This window comes from Procambarus clarkii, chromosome 68 (assembly GCF_040958095.1).
Source record: "Procambarus clarkii isolate CNS0578487 chromosome 68, FALCON_Pclarkii_2.0, whole genome shotgun sequence".
Taxonomy (NCBI): Eukaryota; Metazoa; Arthropoda; class Malacostraca; order Decapoda; family Cambaridae; genus Procambarus; species Procambarus clarkii.
This window is the reverse complement of record NC_091217.1, coordinates 19,165,175-19,183,543: the sequence shown is the minus strand read 5'-3', so window position 1 is coordinate 19,183,543 and position 18,369 is coordinate 19,165,175. Positions and strand designations below refer to the sequence as shown.

The 18,369-nt window shown below is 42.6% G+C and overlaps 1 protein-coding gene across 1 annotated transcript; it reads right to left on the bottom strand.

Annotated features, from left to right (window-relative positions):
• Positions 1 to 1,009: 1,009 nt before the first annotated feature.
• LOC138355667 (uncharacterized) lies at positions 1,010 to 3,224 on the bottom strand. Its single transcript, XM_069310993.1, has 4 exons — positions 2,662 to 3,224; positions 2,100 to 2,544; positions 1,896 to 2,018; positions 1,010 to 1,726 (listed from the first exon to the last, which is right to left on the bottom strand). The coding sequence occupies exons 1-4, from the start codon at positions 3,222 to 3,224 to the stop codon at positions 1,010 to 1,012; spliced, it is 1,848 nt and encodes a 615-aa protein (XP_069167094.1).
• Between the last annotated feature and the right edge of the window lie 15,145 nt (positions 3,225 to 18,369).

Below are 18,369 nucleotides of genomic sequence, written 5' to 3'. Positions count from 1 at the left end.
TTTGAGCTAAATCTCTAGATTTCACTAATATGAAATGGGAGGCGTTTAAACTGATACTTCTAGCATATTTCCCAGAGAAAAATATATTTTGGGTAATTAATATACACGAAATAGCAAGATGTCTGCCTTTAGTGAAGATATCAGACACAATTTTGGAATTTGGCAGATTCGATGAACAAGTCATCGATAATAATTAAAATAGGCGAATCATCTGTACGTTCATCTAAAGGGTTAATAATTTCAGGTTGAGCAATTATTTTCTTGTTAATTACTGAATCGTCTAGCAATGCTCTGTAACTGCCGCCGCATATAATAATACTGGAGAATTTCAGATGGTATTTTTGTACAAGTTTAGTGCACAAATGAGATTTTCCGCCATTGGAAAATCCTGCAATGATTATTCTGCTGGGTTCGTTGAAAATATCTAGTTGTTCTTCAGTGATAGGTGAACTATCCATGACTCGTGTTGGGTTTGTACTGACATAAGTATGATAAGGTTATTATATTTAAACATGGGAGGTTTTCATAGAAACATCAAAGCATACATTTCATATTTTTATTTTTTTGCATAGAACATTTTCAAAACATAGGTTAGGGGGGCACAGTTTTATAAAAACATCAAAGTATACATTTCACAAACTTTTATTTTTTTATGTACAACAGAACATTTTTCAACATAGATATACAACAGAACATTTTCAACAAAGGTTAAGGGAGACTGCATTTTCAGAACATCAGTGATGAGTCAGGGGCCCCGCAATTTTTCAAACATCAATGACAGGTTAGGGGAGGCAGCAATTTTTCAAACATCAATGACAGGTTAGGGGAGGTAGCAATTGTCAAACATCAATGATAGGTTAGGGGAGGTAGCAATTTTCAAACATCAATGGCAGGTTAGGGGAGGTAGCAATTGTCAAACATCAATGATAGGTTAGGGGAGGCAGCAATTTTCTAACCCAAAGATAGGTTAGGGGAGGTTGCAATGTTCCATCACCAATTTCTTCAGTTACTAATTGTGAGGATACGTCTTGTTCACCAGTGCATCGCGTTTTCCCCACATATTGAATATGGGATGGAATCCACGTCTCACAGGACGTGCAGCAGCAGCAGCAGGTGCAGGTACATCATCCTCCTCCTCATTCTCTTCTTCATGAATTTCTGCTCGAGGTATATCGGGGTGTCCATACGCCAAAGACTGTGTAGGACTCAGTACATAACGTTTATCGTCAAAGGCGGACAATCCACGTTTTGTAGTGAAACAGGTACACATACGGCCTTTAACATTCCTAATAGATCTGGATTGGAACCTCTGCCCAATATTTAACTCTAAAGCACTTTGGAAAGCAGCATGAGTGAGTTTAGACTGATGATAAGTGGGAATACCTTTACAACGACAGATCTGAACCTGATCTTGAGTGAGAATCGAGTACATTTTAGGCTTCAATGCAATGAGTTCTTTGATAATTTTGGCTCCAACTTCCGATTTTAACAAACCTAGTTGACCTTTGCGAGAGTCATCGAAATAGGGATTTTCAGGAGGGAAATTACTGAAATCCATATGCTGAGATAAAGGCAGTTTATTTAATTCCTCAAAAGCATTTGGACAGGTCAATTCAATCAAATATGAATCTGTATCCGTATACAGCAATCTAGCTTTGTCTCCATAATGAGCTTTGACGGTATTGTACCAAAAATCATATAGGATCCTCTTAGCTATTTGCAAGATCTGGAACCCCAGATAGGTTGGTGTATTGATTAAGTGATTGTTTCTTAACTGTGCAAATGACTCTGTCTTCACTTAACAAAATGCTCCGTTTGAAGAACGGATTGCGTGCATGCTTTTGGAATTTGTCTCGTGATGTAACTAAATAATGCTGATCGCCATATTTACTCACATTTGTCAAACTCTTGCCGTAAATTGCATTTGATACCAGCTTGAAAGCTTTACCCTTAATGGCGCAAGGTGTATTTGCACGTTCACGAGCATTTGTTTCGACAAATTCCTTAAGGTACTTGCTCTGTTGGAATTCATAAACTGCATTTACCCTAGCTACTTCCAATCCCAATTTCATCAGCATCTAAAGCAAATCTAAACTCACCAAGTAATCTTTTTGAGGGAGATGTGAGGCAATTAATTTATTGTTTTTCTTGGGGAGTTTACGATCTTCGGTATTTAAAATATGTTTGCTATAATCGGAGAGAAGATCAGTTGAAATATTAGCATGCGACAGTGTTAATGGCAAGTCATCGGTGTATCGAGCCACCTCAGGTGCGACATGCTTGGTATCACACATGACCCAATACCCTTTATCCCCATCACATGTAATATTTTCCAATCCCTGTTGGAGCCAATCATTGCATTCGGCAGCAGATAATTTACGGATCCCACCTTGAGGAAGCAGTTCTGTCATACAGGTGGCGTATAAGCCATTAAAATCTAAATAAAGAATATATTTATCGGTGCTAGAAGGATCAGCACCCGTATGCTCATTTTGTACACTTGTGTGTTGCCGCACAACAGAGGTAAATCCGCCTCTTAGATTTCTACGCAATACATCGTACAAATGGGGATCAGAAATAGAGTCGAAGACAACTTGACTCTTAAACAAGAAAGCGTCCCATGCAAAACTAGATAACGAGACATAGTGTGTAATGTCTAACTTATACAGCTCAAGCATGGTCTTGCGCCATACAGTAAACACATCACACAATAGTCCAGTATCTACTTTCAAATAGACCTTCAAGTAATCCCCAATGGTCTTGCATTCCGCTAATCTGAAGACTTCTTTAGCCTGTGTATAATCACTCTCGCTTATGGCCTCGTGTTTTAAACTATTGTAGAAGGCTTCGGGAGGAGGAAGAGCCGGTTCATTTAATTTCTCCAAAGATGAAATGTCGTCATAGCAGAAGACCTGTTTGCCTGTCTTTAATAAATGGTGGGCAGCTACAGGGACGTCATCTAGCATAACTGAGGTGTAAGTGGTGGGTTTACCTTCCTTAATATGTTCTTTAGCTAGTTTTTCAAGCCCACCATTTAGCAAAGCCAGACTATCCATAAACTGAAGTTTACCGATATCTACTTTCATGAACTTAAATCCATCTTTGGAGGCAATGTCAATTTCACGGTTAGGGAGGTTAGACAATTCATTTAAAATTACTCCGAGGTCATAAGCCGCATTGTGAGAGAATGTATACAAATATTTATATGAATTTCTGCACAACATGTTGCACCTTTGGCAATAGGCAGCTAGATAATTATTAAATTCAATAGCATGATCATGATGACGGTGCTTGTCCATAGCTTATTTAAATGGACTATAACACATTTCACATGTGGTTTGAAGTCTATAGGCCTGCCAATGTTCACGTGTCATAGATATTTTGTATTTAGGCATGGTAGATTTGATTCTCTTCCATGACTTCTCCGAAGTATCAATGAAAGGATTCACAGGGTCATCCCATATATACGTTAATTTCTCTACCACCTCCAATTCCCTGTTGATGATAATAAAAGCATATGCCACGGCTTTGTGACGCTTCTCGATCATATCTTGGGGATTGGAGGGGTCCAACAAACACTCGAAATCATAATATGCCGTGAGAGACGGCCCATAGGCACGACCGTAATTTTTGAACTTGATTTTATGACCTTCAGGGTAAAATTCCAATGTTTGTTTAACTTCACATGACTCTTCATGATCCCGCATATCATCAGGCGTTAAATGAATTAAACACGAGTGACAAAAAATATGATTGTTGGGTATTTTACTTGCATGGTTACGCATGTTACGGACATATTGATTGAAATCTTTAATGAGCACAAGATGCTGATCCTCCAGCATGAGCAAAGGTACTTTAGGTGCAGAATGTTCTCTCCCTTTTCTAGCTAAGCTAATGTAGTACCTATTGTCTTCACGCGTGAGCACATAGATATATATACTTAATTTATTTATACTTTCTATTTTATTGATATTGTCATACGTTATGGGAATTTCAATATCCTCACTCCAACGGACGAATCTAAGACACCACCTGGCTGACTTGGAACGTGCTCTGATATTGTCTAAATGCATCCCCCGAGCTAGAGATATGTATGCCGCTAAACATTGGATCAAGCATATATTTTGCTCGCCTTTAGGATTGAAAACATGTCTTGAACCACGCAATTTATCTGGATAAGGTACGTATTCTCCTAGACGGATGGGTTGCTGAACAGCTATGGAATTGATATAAAAACCAGAAATGCTCTGTATACCTAGACTCGAACCTTCTGTCTCGGCAAAGAACTCTTCTAACTTATTATCCAATTCAGCAATCCATTGATCTACGACAACACTAGCCTCATGCCTAGATACAGTGCGCTGCTCGGCCCTTATAGGTAATTCTCCCTCAAAATCAGGTTCATTTTTTTTATTAAGCCGTTGTAAATTGAATGTAAAATCGGGGTATATCAAGAGGGCAGGAGGGAAATTGGGATGAACGGCATCAAATAAGGATTCTATTTGCCGGATAAAATAATCACGATATATAGTTAAATAATGGGCAGGATCTCCTTGGGCATGATCTGGGATGCTATAAGAATGGCGTATGTACCCCCCATTGAAATTATTAATCACTTCAAGCACTTCGGGTTGAGGAGGAAGCAAAACATCTACCTGCTGCTGCTGTTCCTGTTCCTGAGGAGGTGGTGGAGAATGAGCGATAGGCTGGCTGGCATCCATATCGGGATCAGCTTCCAAAACTAAATGCAGGGAGTCTTCTTCATCCTCCAGTTGAGAACCTATAAGTAACAAGAATAATGATTTCCAATAAATGAAATTATATATAGGGAGTTTAATAATAATAATGGGATTATTGAAATATGAAAATAATAATTAATGTGGATGTTACTTACGATTAGAACTTTCCCTGTTGTCATTATCTTCTGGTGTCGGTGAGCGAGCTCGGCTCGTGCTAGGCTCGTCACCACCTCCTCCACGAGGATATTCCTCCTCTACCTCCACTACCTGCTGAGTTGGCGAGCCTAAAATCATATAAATGATCATGTGAATAATAATTGAAGATGATAAGTGAGGTATTTATATAAATATATCCAACAAGAATTGGGAATGGTTTCATATTACAGAAGAACTATATTTAACTTACTTTCATACTGGACGCTTTGGTGCGGTGATGCTTCTGAGTGCTCTGAATCAGAACTAGTATCAGACTCAGAATCAACTAGATACATGCAAAATGGACATGCATCAGGGTTGCGACCTGTAGATTTAATTATTCTATATAGTTATGCGTAATTTTTTTAATGAATGCTGTATAGCTCTACAACTAATTGTAAATAATAATTCATATATAAATTTAGCTGCTGCCGCTATAGTGCAATTTATTAATGTATCTTTGTTTAGAATATTAATACAAATAATATCTGATGCTGCTGTTAAGTCATTTTTTATAATATTAACTATAAATATGCTATAAATCACAACAGATTTATGTGAAATTTCTACAGTTGTTATAACAACAATGGTACTTACGGGTAGAACAAATCACTTTGGAGCACGAGGGACAAATCTTATCAAAATGTCCACGAGGTATTTTAAAGCACTGCTCACAGTAAATAACACACTGATACTGAGGACTGGCGGTGAAGGTTATCCTACATTCAGCACATCTCGCCTGGCACAAGTGGAATAGCCCTAGTTCAGGTGCCTTGCAAAGTTCACAAATATTCATGGTTGAGTCGATAGATACGAGACAGTGAAGTCGGATATTGCACAAGTGCTGGAGCTAGTTCAGAGTGTTAGCACAGGAAGCCTGAGTTGAACTGTCCTTTGGGCTGGGGGAAAGGTCCTTATAAGGTCAGCTTGCCTGCTGCCAGATGTACGATTCTGCTTAAATTGTTGTACGACAGTTGGACTGCTGATATACTTTGCACTTATTACAAAATAATAATTACAGTCATGGATGATTAAAATGTATATTCTTAAACCTCTGATTAGGTTAGGTGGGGATGGATAGTCTAGTCATTTTTGAATAATAACATCAAATACACATGCCAGTAGGACGCCAAAGGTCGCATTGGTTGTCTGGTGACGTCATACATAGTTGACCAGTAAGGTACTGGTCAACTGGTACCAGTAAGGTACCAGTTGGTACCTTACTGGTACCTTACTGGTACCAGTAAGGTACCTTCACACCTATATGCTAATGGCCAGCAATACCTTATCCATATACCTGAGTTCGCTTTTCACGATGTCACTAAACAACAACAATAACTGGTCTGTAGAATGTATTTGTTTGTTATATATAATATGTTAGGTCAGGTTAGGTTAGGAAGGTTTGATCGGGTTTATGAATAACAGAAAATATAAGCAACGAGCGAAAATACGAGCTATTGTAGCTGAATATCAACTTTCATGAAGCACAGAGTATAGGTAAGGTATTAAGCTAGATTAAGAGTTCACACTTATGTGTGAACCTCCTGGGATCCGCATTTAGCGCGCCTCGCACCACATTAGGGATGATGACGTCACAAAAGGTGGTAACTGCAGAAGGCCTTATTTCAAAAATATGAGAGGCTTGCTTTTACTGAATGAGTTTTTTTATTTGATAAATGGTGTGGGAGGTGTGTTTTAAACGAATGTGAGACGTGCATAAGGATAGGGTCACTACCGAACTTGCATTGAAATCACCAATGCCCAGGGCTCTTTTTTTTCATATAAACGACTGATAGCAGTTTTACTTTTTGCCCTATGTATAAATAAACAATCCTTTAAGAAAGATTGTCAAAGCTCAAATTACATTCTCTAGAAAGACGACGACGAAGAAGAAATAGGGGTGATATGATAGAGGTGTGACTGAATGGTCATAGTAAAGGGGAAAATTATTAACCTATTAAACGTATCAACATGAAACAGAATAGGCATGAATTGGATAAGTTTCATATTTAGGAAAAAGACCTGGGTAAATACAGGCAGCAGGGGACGAACTTGAAAATACACACATAACTTCTTGCAGTGCTGAAGTTATGTTCTTCCCTCACATACATGATCCCCTTTGATAAATGTAATGGGCGATGGTTGGAAGTAAATATGAAATTAAAAATAGACTAGGGATGATGGTATTTTACATTAGGTTTCAAGGTCACTGTTGTATCGCAAAACACACGACTCATAGACCAGCTTTTTAATCCCCTTGAACATGCCGGTGCAGGAACGCTGAGCGGCTAGCTGGTGACGTCATTGACCATTAGCAATGTCTGTGCAGGGTCACTGAGCCAACGAAATTTGGGGATGACTTGAGGCAGCCGTTTAATCCACTTGAGAGAAAATGGCAGGGGCCAATGACCGGCCATGAAATTTTTTTCGAGAAAACCCAGGGGCCGTAGACCGTGCGCGGGAAAATATTTGAGAAAAGCCCGGCCCCATAGACCGTGCGTGGGGAAAATATTCCAGAAAAGCCCGGCCCCATAGACCGTGCGTGGGGAAAATATTTGAGAAAAGCCCGGCCCCATAGACCGTGCTTGGGAAAATATTCCAGAAAAGCCCGGCCCCATAGACTGTGCTTGGGAAAATATTCCAGAAAAGCCCGGCCCCATAGACCGTGCTTGGGAAAATATTCCAGAAAAGCCCGGCCCCATAGACCGTGCTTGGGAAAATAATCCTGAAAAGCCCGGCCCCATAGACCGTGCGTGGGAAAAACCAAAACGCACGGTCTATGGGGCCATTTCCACTACTCACACACACACACACACACACAGGCGGGACCAAAAAGCCAGAGCTCAACCCCTGCAAACAGAACCAGGTGAGAATACACACACACACACACTAGTTGATAATGGACTGTTTTGTGTTCGTATCCATGTGTACTATTGTTATGACCGACAGACACGTGAAGCTGTATGTGTTTATGTGTACCTGTAATTAAACTGACATGTGTACGGTAATTATCTGTATGTGTCCATTTTAAAGGTACATATTTGTGAATGTTTATTTATGTAAATTGATTGACATATGAACGTATGCCCGCGTTTAGTGATACTGAAATTTATATGGTTAACATGTGTACGTTTGAATGACATAGTTTCCCATTATTGTCACATTTTTTGTTACTGTTTCGCTGTTCACTCTCACTCTCTGACCCCCGTCGACTAATTGTGCTCACGTGTGTTTGTTCAAGGTACGGTAACCATTGGCTTTTTACCTAATAATTTGCAACTATTTGCAAACAAACATTTCTAAAGAACATCTATGTTTCTGATAAATATTATTTTTCCTAACATACAAGTCAATCACACAGTACCTAACCTCAGTCAGAAACACTTTTCTTACTATCTCTCACAACGTCTTTTGCATATATATCCTATCTTAATAAATTTATAATTTAAATTCATAACTGGCAAACCTCTTCCACCGCCTTCAAGGCCACCAAACATCATTCCTTTCCATTAACCTCTCCCAAATTATCTTTTGCACCAATACACACACTAGGGGGCTTTATAGCTGAGTGGACAGCGCTCTCGACTCGTAATCCTAGGGTCAAAGTTCGATCCCCCGGTGTTGGCGCAAACGAAAATCAGCAGAGTTTCATTCATTCTGATGCTCCTCTTACCGAGCAGTACATAGGTACTTGGGCACTAGACACCTGTTACGGGCTGCTTTCTTGGTGTGTGTATGTGGATTTTTTTTTATTAGCTAGTAAAAATTGATTGATTCACAGTTGAGAGGCGGGCCGAAAGAGGGCTCATCCCTCGCAAGAACAACTAGGTGAACACAACTAGATAAATACTAACTAACCACGATCTCGTATAATCTACTACACACGCTACCACCTCCCCCCACTCCCTAAATCACTCTACATAAGTCATTAAAAATATAAAACAAACCAATTAAAACACCAAAAATACTAACTATAAATAAAGGAACCAAATTTTAATCATACAGCGACTCCAGCGTGGTCTAGTCGGAGGAGAACGTGTTCTCATCTGGATAGATTGCGATCGAGCCTGTCGGAACGGTTGTGTAACTGCAGGGCACAAATATTTGTGTGTCCCCTCCTGTAGCTGCCTCTGTTTCGACAGGTTCCCTGGATAGCTGGAATTGGCCTGGCCCTAGGAAAGTGGGGAAGGGGTGAAATCCGTTGGGCCCACGGATGGATACCTTGCATCCATAGACCTAGGGTAGGTCTAATGACCTGGGATTCGAACCCACGGTGGGAATAAGGGAGGAGGGCACAAATGGTTCCTGGAACCAAACCTCACATATATCCGGACACTCACACACACACACACACACCCTTATCCGAACATTCACAGGGACACTCACACACACACATCCATGGACTGTGATAAGGGAGACCATCTGAGGGGACACAGATGGCCACCTGAAACCACAAATGTAACCGAACACTCCGGTCCGGTTACATCATCCGGACACTCACAGTGACACTCACACTCACACACTGACACACATTCATAGACACAAACTGTGATAAGGGAGACCATCTGAGGGGACACAGATGGCCTCCTGAAACCATAATCATCCGGACACTCACAGGGACCCCCACACTCACCCGGACACTCACACTCACACACATCCATAGACAAAAACTGTGATAAGGGAGACCATCTGAGGGAACACAGATGGCCTCCTGGACCCATAGGGTCCATATCCATACAGATCAATATTTAAATATACATATATATTTATAAATATAATTTTTTTATATATTTATTTATTTATTTAAATAAATATTATTTATTTAAAAATAAAACATTTTATATATTTAAATATATCATTTTTTTTTCGTATATTTTATTATGTAATAAATTTATTTATTTATATAATTTATATAATTTTTTTTTTATAGGAAGGGAGTACCACCTCTAGCTGGAAGAAGGGGGACCCATAGCCTCGGAGGAAACCACGCATAACGCATTAGAGGGAATGTTTAGATCCCCTCCAATACAGTTTCTGTGTGCTTTTCTCCTACCACCCCCTTCCTTGAATATTTTTTGTGCTTTATTATGCATTTGATGCTTACAAACAGAACCGAAAAGCCAGAGCTCAACCCCTGCAAACAGAACCAGGTAAGAATACACACACACACACACACACACACACACACACACACACACACACACACACACACACACACACACACACACACACACACACACACACACACACACACACACACACACACACACACACACACACATACACACACACACACACTCAGGAACCTGTGTAAGGAATCATTCAGAATCTTGTACACCACATTTGTAAGACCAATCCTGGAGTATGCGGCCCCAGCATGGAGCCCGTACCTTGTCAAGCACAAGACGAAGCTGGAAAAAGTCCAAAGGTATGCTACTAGACTAGTCTCAGAACTAAGAGGCATGAGTTATGAGGAAAGGCTGCGGGAAATGCACCTCACGACACTGGAAGACAGAAGAGTAAGGGGGGACATGATCACAACCTACAAAATCCTCAGGGGAATCGACCGGGTAAACAAGGATGAACTATTCAACACTGGTGGGACGCGAACAAGGGGACACAGGTGGAAGCTGAGTACCCAAATGAGCCACAGAGACGTTAGAAAGAACTTTTTCAGTGTCAGAGTAGTTAGTAAATGGAATTTATTAGGAAGTGATGTGGTGGAGGCTGACTCCATACACAGTTTCAAATGTAGATATGATAGAGCCCAATAGGCTCAGGAATCTGCACACCAGTTGATTGACGGTTGAGAGGCGGGACCAAAGAGCCGGAGCTCAACCCCCGCAAGCACAATTAGGTGAGTACACTAGTTGATAATGGACTGTTTTGTGTTCGTATCCATGTGTACTATTGTCATGATTATTTATATAATTATATAAATATATGGATCTTATATAAGATCCAAGATTTGGACCACACACACAAGATTTGGGATCCAAGAACCATTGCTCGATCCTGCAAGCACAAATAGGTGAGAACACACACACACACACACACACACACACACACACACACACAGGCGGGACCAAAAAGCCAGAGCGCAACCCCTGCAAACAGAACCAGGTAAGAATACACACACACACACACACACACACACACACACACACACATATTTCTGGACTGCCAAAAAGCCTTTGATACAGTACCGCACATGAGACTGCTGTTCAAGCTCGAGAGGCAGGCGGGGGTGGGGGGAAAGGTCCTAGAATGGATAAGGAACTACCTAACAGGAAGGAGCCAAAGAGTTACGGTAAGGGGCGAGAAGTCGGACTGGCGAACAGTAACAAGTGGAGTACCACAAGGATCGGTGCTGGGACCAATTCTATTTCTTGTATATGTTAACGACATGTTTACAGGCGTAGAGTCCTACATGTCGATGTTTGCGGATGATGCAAAGTTGATGAGAAGAGTTGTGACAGATGAGGATTGCAGGATCCTCCAAGAGGACCTGAACAGATTGCAGAGATGGTCAGAGAAATGGCTACTAGAATTCAACACGAGCAAATGTAAAGTTATGGAAATGGGACTAGGAGATAGGAGACCAAAGGGACAGTACACAATGAAGGGGAACAGCCTACCTGTAACGACGCGTGAAAGAGACCTGGGGGTGGACGTAACACCTAATCTATCTCCTGAGGCACATATTAATAGGATAACGACAGCAGCGTACTCTACACTGGCAAAAGTTAGAACATCATTCAGAAACCTAAGTAAGGAGGCATTTAGGGCGCTTTACACTGCCTACGTAAGGCCAGTCTTAGAGTATGCCGCCTCATCATGGAGTCCCCATCTGAAGAAGCATATAATGAAACTGGAAAAGGTTCAGAGGTTTGCAACGAGACTCGTCCCAGAGCTACGAGGGATGGGGTATGAAGAGCGCCTGAGGGAACTGTGCCTTACGACACTAGAAAGAAGAAGGGAGAGGGGGGACATGATAGGAACGTATAAGATACTCAGAGGAATTGACAGAGTGGACATAGACGAAATGTTCACACGGAATAGTAACAGAACGAGAGGACATGGATGGAAGCTTGAAACTCAGATGAGTCACAGAGATGTAAGGAAGTTTTCTTTTAGCGTGAGAGTAGTGGGGAAATGGAATGCACTTCAGGAACAGGTTGTGGAAGCAAATACTATTCATAATTTTAAAACCAGGTATGATAGGGAAATGGGACAGGAGTCATTGCTGTAAACAACCGATGCTCGAAAGGTGGGATCCAAGAGTCAATGCTCGATCCTGCAAGCACATATAGGTGAGTACATATAGGTGAGTACACACACACACACACACACACACACACACACTAGTTGATAATGGACTGTTTTGTGTTCGTATCCATGTGTACTATTGTCATGACCGACAGACACGTGAAGCTGTATGTGTTTATGTGTACCTGTAATTAAACTGATATGTGTACGGTAATTATCTGTATGTGTCCATTTTAAAGGTACATATTTGTGAATGTTTATTTATGTAAATTGATTGACATATGTACGTATGCCCGCGTTTAGTGTTACTGTAATTTATATGGTTAACATGTATAAGTTTGAATGACATAGTTTCCCATTATTGTCACATTTTTTGTTACTGTTTCGCTGTTCACTCTCACTCTCTGACCCCCGTCGACTAATTGTGCTCACGTGTGTTTGTTCAAGGTACGGTAACCATTGGCTTTTTACCCAATAATTTGCAACTATTTGCAAACAAACATTTCTAAAGAACATCTATGTTTCTGATAAATATTCTTTTTCCTAACATACAAGTCAATCACACAGTACCTAACCTCAGTCAGAAACACTTTTCTTACTATCTCTCACAACGTCTTTTGCATATATATCCTATCTTAATAAATTTATAATTTAAATTCATAACTGACAACCCTCTTCCACCGCCTTCAAGGCCACCAAACATCATTCCTTTCCATTAACCTCTCCCACATTATCTTTTGCACCAATACACACACTACGGGGCTTTATAGCTGAGTGGACAGCGCTCTCGACTCGTAATCCTAGGGTCAAAGTTCGATCCCCCGGTGATGGCGCAAACGAAAATCAGCAGAGTTTCATTCATTCCGATGCTCCTCTTACCGAGCAGTACATAGGTACTTGGGCATTAGACATCTGTTACGGGCTGCTTTCTTGGTGTGTGTATGGGGATTTTTTTTTATTAGCTAGTAAAAATTGATTGATTCACAGTTGAGAGGCGGGCCGAAAGAGCAGAGCTCAACCCTCGCAAGAACAACTAGGTGAACACAACTAGATAAATACTAACTAACCACGATCTCGAATAATCTACTACACACGCTACCACCTCCCCCCACTCCCTAAATCACTCTACATAATTCATTAAAAATATAAAACAAATCAATTAATACACCAAAAATACTAACTATAAATAAAGGAACCAAATTTTAATCATACAGCGACTCCAGCGTGGTTTAGTCGGAGGAGAACGTGTTCTCATCTGGATAGATTGCGATCGAGCCTGTCGGAACGGTTGTGTAACTGCAGGGCACAAATATTTGTGTGTCCCCTCCTGTAGCTGCCTCTGTTTCGACAGGTTCCCTGGATAGCTGGAATTGGCCTAGCCCTAGGAAAGTGGGGAAGGGGTGAAATCCGTTGGGCCCACGGATGGATACCTTGGATCCATAGACCTAGGGTAGGTCTAATCACCTGGGATTCGAACCCACGGTGGGAATAAGGGGGGAGATTTGGGGGAGGAGGGACACAAATGGTTCCTGGAACCAAACCTCACATATATCCGGACACTCACACACACACACACACACACACACACCCTTATCCGAACATTCACAGGGACACTCACACACACACATCCATAGACTGTGATAAGGGAGACCATCTGAGGGGACACAGGTGGCCTCCTGAAACCACAGATGTAACCGGACACTCCGGTCCGGTTACATCATCCGGACACTCACAGTGACACTCACACTCACACACTGACACACATCCATAGACACAAACTGTGATAAGGGAGACCATCTGAGGGGACACAGATGGCCTCCTGAAACCATAATCATCCGGACACTCACAGGGACCCCCACACTCACCCGGACACTCACACACATCTATAGACAAAAACTGTGATAAGGGAGACCATCTGAGGGGACATAGATGGCCTCCTGGACCCACAGGGTCCATATCCATACAGATCAATATTTAAATATACATATATATTTATAAATATAATTTTTTTATATATTTTATTTATTTATTTAAATAAATATTATTTATTTAAAAATAATACATTTTATATATTTAAATATATAATTTTTTTCGTATATTTTATTATATAATAAATTTATTTATTTATATAATTTATATAATTATATAAATATATGGATCTTATATAAGATCCAAGATTTGGACCACACACACAAGATTTGGGATTCTTGAGTCATTGCTCGATCCTGCAAGCACAAATAGGTGAGTACACACACACACACACACACACACACACACACACACACACACACATCCATAGACTGTGATAAGGGAGACCATCTGAGGGGACACAGATGGCCTCCTGAAACCACAGATGTAACGGATGACACACAGACGGGAGACGGTAGGAGACACACGCGATTAGTGAGGTCCGCGGAAATTCGTCACTTTCTCGGGACATTGAAGGAGTATAGAGGCTAGATCATAGTATTTGGCCTCTCGCAGTGTGTAGGTTGCAGGGTGCAACATAGCATAGTCATATCGCTAGCGATAGTGCGAAGATTTGGCGAAGAAACCGAAAGTGGAGCTAGGGCATCACCGGTGCATGTAAGTGTGTGACCTGACCGGGTGGGACGACCCGCCGTGGAGCTGCCTGATTGTGCTGTGAGTGGTGACTGTGATCAGTGGTACAGTGAATTAGTGAACTGTCACATAACGATACAGTGACTGACTCCAGAGCTTTGTGTAGACAGAGAAGAACGACCTCATCAATCTACCAGCACTTAGTGAATCGCCTAGTGGGAGACAACGACGGATAACCATCGTCATCATACATCGATTACTCATCTGGTTGTGTGAGGGGGAGGCAGACTGGTATGTACCCCTCTCTGGTCAATTAATCAGGTGTACAGATTGAGGTAAAAGATTATCAAATTCTCGTTCAGGATATCATATATATTTAAAAATCTCAGAGTGGCTCATTTAGGCAGAGGTAACGCATAAAGGATATCTTGACACATACAAGCATGCCCGCCCACGTACGTATCCACGCACACAAGTGTGCACACGCTAAAACAGACACACACACACGTGCACACACACACACACACAGTTGTTCAGTCAGGGGAAAAGGCATTAACACCTGGGATAGGACCTTACTATCCTCCCCCCCCTCTCTTGACCCCACCATCTGACCTGACCTGACTTAGTCGCCATCTCCGCCCCCCCCCCCACCCCCAGTCCCCCGCATCACCCATACACACACTCTTCCCCTCCCCACTCTCCCTCTCTCCCACTCCCTCTCTCCCACTCCCCACTCTCCCTCTCTCCCACTCCCTCTCTCCCACTCCCACTATCTCTCTCCTGCTCTCCCTCTCCTGCTCTCTCTCTCCTGCTCTCTCTCTCCTGCTCTCTCTCTCTCTCTCTCTCTCTCTCTCTCTCTCTCTCTCTCTCTCTCTCTCTCTCTCTCTCTCTCTCTCTCTCTCTCTCTCTCTCTCTCTCTCTCTCTCTCTCTCTCTCTCTCTCTCTCTCTCCCTCCCTCCCTCCCCCTCTCCCTCCCTCCCCCTCTCCCTCCCTCTCTTTCCTTCCCCCTCCCTCTCTGCCCACACACACACACACCTCCCCCCCTCTCTCCCTCACACGCTCTCTCCCTCACCCGCTCTCTCCCTCACCCGCTCTCTCCCTCACCCACTCTCTCCCTCTCCTCTCTCTCCCTCCCGCCTCTCTCTCCATCTCCTCCCCCCCCTCCCCTTCTACTTTCTTCTCACTTCAGTGGAAGGGTCGGAGCCCCCCCCACCCACCCATTTATCTCTCCCTTTATCACTCCCTTTCTCTCTCTCTCTTTCTCTCTCTCTTCCTCTCTCTCTCTCTCTCCCTCCCCCATCCCAACAGGGTCAAACATGGCAGCCAGAGGTCCCAGGGGAACAGGAAAGAGCCAAGGTGATGAGATGAAGGAAATGTTCACCCAGTTTCTGGAGGACATCAAGAGTGAGATGCAAGAAATGATGCAGGAAATGAAGAACGAAATAAGCAACCTGAAAAGAGAGCTGACAGCAGCAAAGGAGGAGATTAGAGCCCTCAAAGAGAATGGTATCGAGGCTGAGAATCAGAAAACCACCCAGGGAGAAGGTGGTAATAGTTTTCTGGATGAGAATGCCACAATAAAAGCAACATTTGCGGAAATACTAAAAAAAAATAACTCTGAAGTAATGACTGCAGTGATGGAGGTGGCCATGAAAGCAGCCACCTCGCAGGAGGCGGCACGCTCCACTAGCCAACTGCTGGAAAGGAACAGATCAGTGGTTGCTGTGGGTATCAAGGAGCAGGAAGGATCTAATAGGACAGAGTGGAATGACAAGGACAAAGCAGCAGTGAATGAAGTACTAAAGGCACTAGACATGGAAGGGGCTGAGCATAGCATTGAGAAGGTTTTCAGGCTAGGCCGGTACAACAAAGACCGAGACCGAATGATAAAGATAGTGTTTGCAAACGAGAACACAAAAGAGAAGATTCTATCAAGGAAGAGCTCCCTGAAAAACGTGGGAAAATTAAAAAATGTATTCCTCCAGAGAGACATGACAAGGGAGGAGAGAGCCGTGGAGGCAGAAGCAAGGAAGAGGCACAGGGCGAGAGGGGAAAACCAGGAAGTCACAGCTCCCAGCACAACACCCCCAGAGGCGAGGGGGGAACCCACAACCAGCTACCCAGTAACACCAGAAGGGAGGACAACCCCGCCTCCCTCCTCTGCATAGAAAACCCCCCTACCCTAAACCCTCCCTGCCCCCACTCAAATGTTCAGCCAAATCTCCCTTCCCCCACACCCAATCCCCACCCTTCTACCCCTCCCCTCCTCCCGAGTCCTCCCTCCCCCCCTTTCCTTCCCGTCCTCCCTCCCCTTTCACCCCATACCCTCCCTGTCCCTCCCCCTTCACTGGATCCCCCGCCCCTCATCCCAGTATCCTCTGAGACCCTGTTATCCACCTCACAGGTCCTCACAACCATGGAACAGCCTCCCCCACCAGCAGAACACTCACCAAGGAGGCGATTTGAGAAGGGACAGAAGAAAGTGAGCCTCAAAGCGATGTACACTAACATAGATGGAATTACAAATAAAGCAAATGAGCTTGGAGAACTGGTACTAGAGGAAAACCCAGACATAATAGCCCTCACAGAAACAAAGATTACGAAAACAAATGCAGTGTTCCCACAGGACTATTATGTTATGAGGAAACAGAGGGAAGGAAGAGGTGGGGGTGGTGTAGCTCTGCTGGTAAGAAAAGGCAGGGATTTTGAGGAGATGGATATTCAGGGCTGTGAAGGTTTCAGTGACTACATAGCAGGTACTGTAACAAATAGAGGGAAAAAAATTATAGTCGCAGTCATATATAATCCACCACCAAATGACAGAAGACCTAGACAGGAATATGATAGAAACAACATGGCCACCATTAACATAATAGAAAGAGCAGCTTCTGTTGCTAGCAGGAATGAATATGGACTACTAATTATGGGAGACTTCAACCATGGGAAGATAAATTGGAAGAACAGAGACCCGCATCGAGGACCAGAAACATGGAGAGCTAAGCTGCTGGACGTGGCAACAAGAAACTTTCTAAGCCAGCACACCAAAGAACCAACAAGAATGAGAGGAGAAGATGAACCAGCAATGCTTGATTTGATATTTACCCTAAATGAATGGGATATAAGGGAAGTTAAGATGGAAGCGCCCTTGGGAATGAGTGACCACAGTGTATTGAACTTTGAGTACTTGGTAGAGCTAGGACTTATCTCCCCCAAAAAAGAACTAGGAATCAAAAGGCTGGCATACCGAAAGGGGAATTATGAACAGATGAGAAGTTTCCTAAGTGAAATACCTTGGGACACAAACCTCAGAGACAAGTCTGTACAGGGTATGATGGACTATGTTACCCAAAAGTGTCAGGAGGCAGTAAACTGGTTCATCCCGGCCCAAAGGGAAAAATCCGAGAAGCAACAGAAGAATCCATGGTATAATAGGGCATGTATCGAAGCGAAGAAACTGAACAAAAAGGCGTGGAGGAGCTTCCGGAATAACAGAACACCAGAAAGCAGAGAGAGATACCAGAGAACCAGGAATGAGTACGTCAGGGTGAGAAGAGAAGCAGAGAAAATTTTTGAAAATGATATAGCAAACAAAGCCAAGACTGAA

Excerpts from the sequence above, each read along its gene's own strand:
- LOC138355667 (XM_069310993.1), bottom strand. The coding sequence starts at position 3,224 with ATGTTGTGCAGAAATTCATATAAATATTTGTATACATTCTCTCACAAT. Across the intron at positions 2,545-2,661 it reads ACCATGCTTGAGCTGTATAA|AAATCTAAGAGGCGGATTTA; the intron begins GTTAGACATTAC and ends TGTATTGCGTAG. Across the intron at positions 1,727-1,895 it reads ACGGCAAGAGTTTGACAAAT|ATCTTGCAAATAGCTAAGAG; the intron begins GTGAGTAAATAT and ends CTGGGGTTCCAG.